Here is a 3,721-nt window from a genome sequence, read left to right as displayed (position 1 = left end):
GGTCAAAGTAAGGTAACAGTTCAAAGATTTCAATAATAGAGGTCCATTATTATTTTGATAAAAAAAAAAATGTCCATTATTAAAATCTACATTCTAGTACATAACATTATTGCAAAAGCAGTATAAAAGTAACATTATTGCAAAAGCAGTATAAAAGTAACAGCTCCAAGTACTAATAATTAATCAAAACCTATGACTTTTATTTCAAGAACTGGATTCTCTCTACAGTTTCAATTCAGAAGTCAGACAGTTCTATGAATTTTATTAGCCATCACTCTCCACCTAAATTATAGGTAGCAGCAGCCACAAGGCTCCACACAAAACTCAAAGATTGACTTCTGTGCAGAAAAATACACAAAAAAGCAAGGAAAAAGAAAAAAAGTTTTTTGTCTTTATACTCCTTAAGGAGTGTACTAAATTAGAAAAATACCTAATACCCTTTTCTCTCTCTGTCCTCACATTTTACTGTAATCTTCAAGATACTTGTGAATTATTGGTCCCTTTTTATTCTCCCTTTGAATTTTGCCTTTGAAATCTTGAATTTGGTGTCCATTATAAAGTTGGCTGCTTTCTTGGGTATGCTGCCTTTGGTTTTTTGGGGGCTCTAGAGAAAGTTTAGAAACAGTTACCCAATATTTAATTCTTGATTTGGTCTGCTAGTTGTGCTACAATTTTGCACAAAATCAGTCTATTTTTTTAACTTAAGCAGTGAATCTGAAGGTGGAAGCTGGGACAAAGTTCAGCTCTGGCTCTTATGTACGTAAGTGCTAACCAATTCTCCCAATTTCACAATTCAGTTTGAGTACCTTTCAATAGTATTTCTGTTGCTTTCACTTTTGAATACTTGTGCTCACTTTCAATTCAGGTTAGGGGCAAAGTCGGCGTACTCATTAACCTCCTCAGACCCCACTTGTCAGAATATACTAGATTTGTTGTCGTTGTTGTTGTTGTTGTGCTCACTTTCAGTTCAAGCAGTCACCTTGATTTTGTGAGTTCAAAAAAGTGAACTTTTTTTAATAATGGAACCTCAAAAAATAGTTACTATGGCAAAATCACCTGTTGTTTATGACCCTTTGAAACCAAAGTCTGATTCTATTGGGGTTCTTGATGTTTATGTACATCAAGCTAGAGATATTCATAACATATGCATATATCATAAACAAGATGTTTATGCAAAGATTTACTTAATTAGTTATCCAGAAGAAGCTGTTTCGACGGATACTATTAATGGTGGGGGAAAGAATCCAGTTTTTAATCAGAGTCTTCGACTCAATGTTAAGAGTGTTGAAACATCAGTGAGATGTGAGATTTGGATGATGAGTAGGGTTAAGAATTATTTGCAAGATCAGTTGTTGGGATTTACCTTAGTTCCTCTTTGTGATGTTCTTGCTGAGAATGGAAAGCTAGAACAGGAATTCTCCTTGTCGTCGAGTGATCTCTTCCATTCCCCGTCCGGTTTTGTGCAATTGACACTAACATATACTGGTGCAACTCCAGAAGTCTTAGAGATTCCCACACCAGGCCATTCTTTGGCTGCAGCAAATGACTGTGACGAAGGTCGTGGAATCGCTGACAGTATTCCTTGTGAGTTGGTTAACATTGAATTCCCGGATCCCAAAATTGTGAATGAAAATGAAAGAATGGTTACTGAGTATTATTCAATTCCCTGCACTGAGTTGGATAGTCAAAGCTCTGAGCATATCAACTCCACGGAAAATGGTGATCACATCTCTCCCGAGAACGTTGAGCGTACGTCAGAAAGTGCGGTTGTTGAAGGTCAAGATGCCACTGAAATCAAGAAGTTAGAGACTTCAACCAGAGTTTCTCAATCAAACTCACCATCTGTTTGTGACACCAAACAAACATCAAACTCTCCGATCGAGGAGTCTGTATTGCCTCTGAAGGATGGTAGTAAAGACAGTGCCAAAGAGGTCGATAGCACCACGCCTTCTATTGCTGTTAGCACGTTCACACCTCCAGTTGTCAACGTGAGCATTGTACCAGAGCAAAAGGTTGTGCAGCAAGAGATAGTCGATATGTATATGAAAAGCATGCAGCAATTCACGGAAGCTCTAGCAAAGATGAAACTTCCTCTGGACATGGAAAGTGGATTAGCCGTCCAAAATGGAAATGACAACACAGAGAGCTCCGGTTCAAGTGAGAAACCACAAGCGCGTCCAAGCGGCCAAAGCCCAAGAGTGTTTTATGGCAGCAGGGCCTTCTTCTGAACTGTGGTTCCAATTGAAAAGGTTCACAAAAGAAGTTGCTTGTATTTTTAAAATCTGCTTGAATTTACTAGCTTGTAGTTGAGCTTAGACTGAAATATTTCCAGTTTAATTAGTATAATCAGGAAGAGGTTTTCCTTGAACTTCTGCCTTTTCTGTATTATGAATTGTCTTTACATCTTTCATTTTCTAACACTGATCTCAAGAAGTTATGAATCTTTCATTTCCTAACACTTAGTTCAAGACTTGGTGATAACACTGAATCTGTGCATGTTTTTATGTTACTAGCAAGGTAAAATTTCATTACCTGCTTAAAGTGTTCATGTTTTGTTTAATCTTATCGTGTTTGAAGTTCCAAGTTTTTGCATTTTCACTCTCTTAATTCAAGAAGGGGAGCCTTGGAGCAACAGTAAAGTTATCTGTGTGTGATGTTGTGACCTATATATCACGGGTTCGAGCCGTGAAATCAACTACTGATGCTTGCATCAGGGTAGCTTGCCTACATCACACCCCTTGTGATGCAGCCCTTTTCGGGACTCAGCGTGAATGCGGGATGCTTCGTGCATCAGGTTGCCTTTTTTACTCGGTTAATTCAGACTTCTGAATGAGTGTTCTGTTTAATCTCATCTTGTCGAAGTCTGAACTTTTGAGTGAACCATATGTGCATGGATTTAATGTTTGTGTCCATGATAAACTTGAAACTGAAGTGCTCGAAATGGATCTTGATTTCAATTTAGGGTGTGTTTGGTTTGACGGAAAATACTTTCCGGAAATGTTTTCCAATTTTTTCATGTTTGGTTAGCTTAAATGTTTTGGAAAATATTTTCCTCATGAGCTCATTTTCTCCAATTGGAGGAAACTATTTTCCGAAACTCTTTTTCAACCTTCTCCACCCTATTCCCCATCCACACCAATCTCCACCAACCGGCCCCCACCCCACCCCCCAAACCACCCCTACCCACCCACCACACCACATCCACCCTAGATAGAACTATTATTAAGAGTAATTTCTTTTCATGTTGTATCCAACAAAATGAGTATATTTTTTTCATGATGTAGTAAAAGTATTTTGTTTCATTTCAATATTTTCATGATGTAGAAAAAGTATTTTCTTCTCCTGAAATAGAAATTTTTAACAAAATGGTACTTTCTTTTCATGATATAGAAAAAGTATTTTATTTCATTTCAACAAACTAGGTTTTTTTTTTTTAATATAGAAAAAATATTTTCTTTCATTTTAACAAAACGACTACTTTCTTTTCATGATGTAAAAAAGTATTTTCTTTTATTTCAACAAACTGAATATTTTTTTTTTCATGTCGTAGAAAAAATACTTTCTTTTTCAACAAAATAAAGTGTTTTCTTTTTAGTTATCGAGCTCACATTTCAACGTTGTTCTTATGTGAAAAAAGTAAAGTAGCACATTAGTTCATTTGGGTTTGTGTGAATTTTGAAAAGAATAATTAAATTCTTGAAGAAAATATAGTTGGCCGGGG

General features: G+C 36.4%; 1 protein-coding gene across 2 annotated transcripts; it reads left to right on the top strand.

Annotated features, from left to right (window-relative positions):
- Positions 1-213: 213 nt before the first annotated feature.
- Positions 214-2,462, top strand: LOC109212164. Of its 2 annotated transcripts, none has more exons than XM_019375784.1 (2): positions 214-756; positions 866-2,462. In XM_019375784.1, exon 2 carries the CDS (start codon positions 1,020-1,022, stop codon positions 2,226-2,228), a length of 1,209 nt encoding a protein of 402 aa, XP_019231329.1. In that variant the 5' UTR covers positions 214-756; positions 866-1,019; the 3' UTR covers positions 2,229-2,462. The 2 variants fall into 2 exon arrangements, with proteins under 2 accessions (XP_019231329.1, XP_019231328.1); XM_019375783.1 differs by having other exon boundaries at positions 214-760.
- The last annotated feature ends 1,259 nt before the right edge of the window (positions 2,463-3,721 follow it).

Source organism: Nicotiana attenuata, unplaced genomic scaffold (genome assembly GCF_001879085.1).
Source record: "Nicotiana attenuata strain UT unplaced genomic scaffold, NIATTr2, whole genome shotgun sequence".
NCBI lineage: Eukaryota > Viridiplantae > Streptophyta > Magnoliopsida > Solanales > Solanaceae > Nicotiana > Nicotiana attenuata.
Note: the sequence above shows the minus strand (reverse complement) of the source record. Positions and strands in the feature narration are given on the sequence as shown.

What these genes read in the sequence shown, in the direction of transcription:
- LOC109212164 (XM_019375784.1), top strand. Translation starts at nt 1,020, where the DNA reads ATGGAACCTCAAAAAATAGTTACTATGGCAAAATCACCTGTTGTTTAT.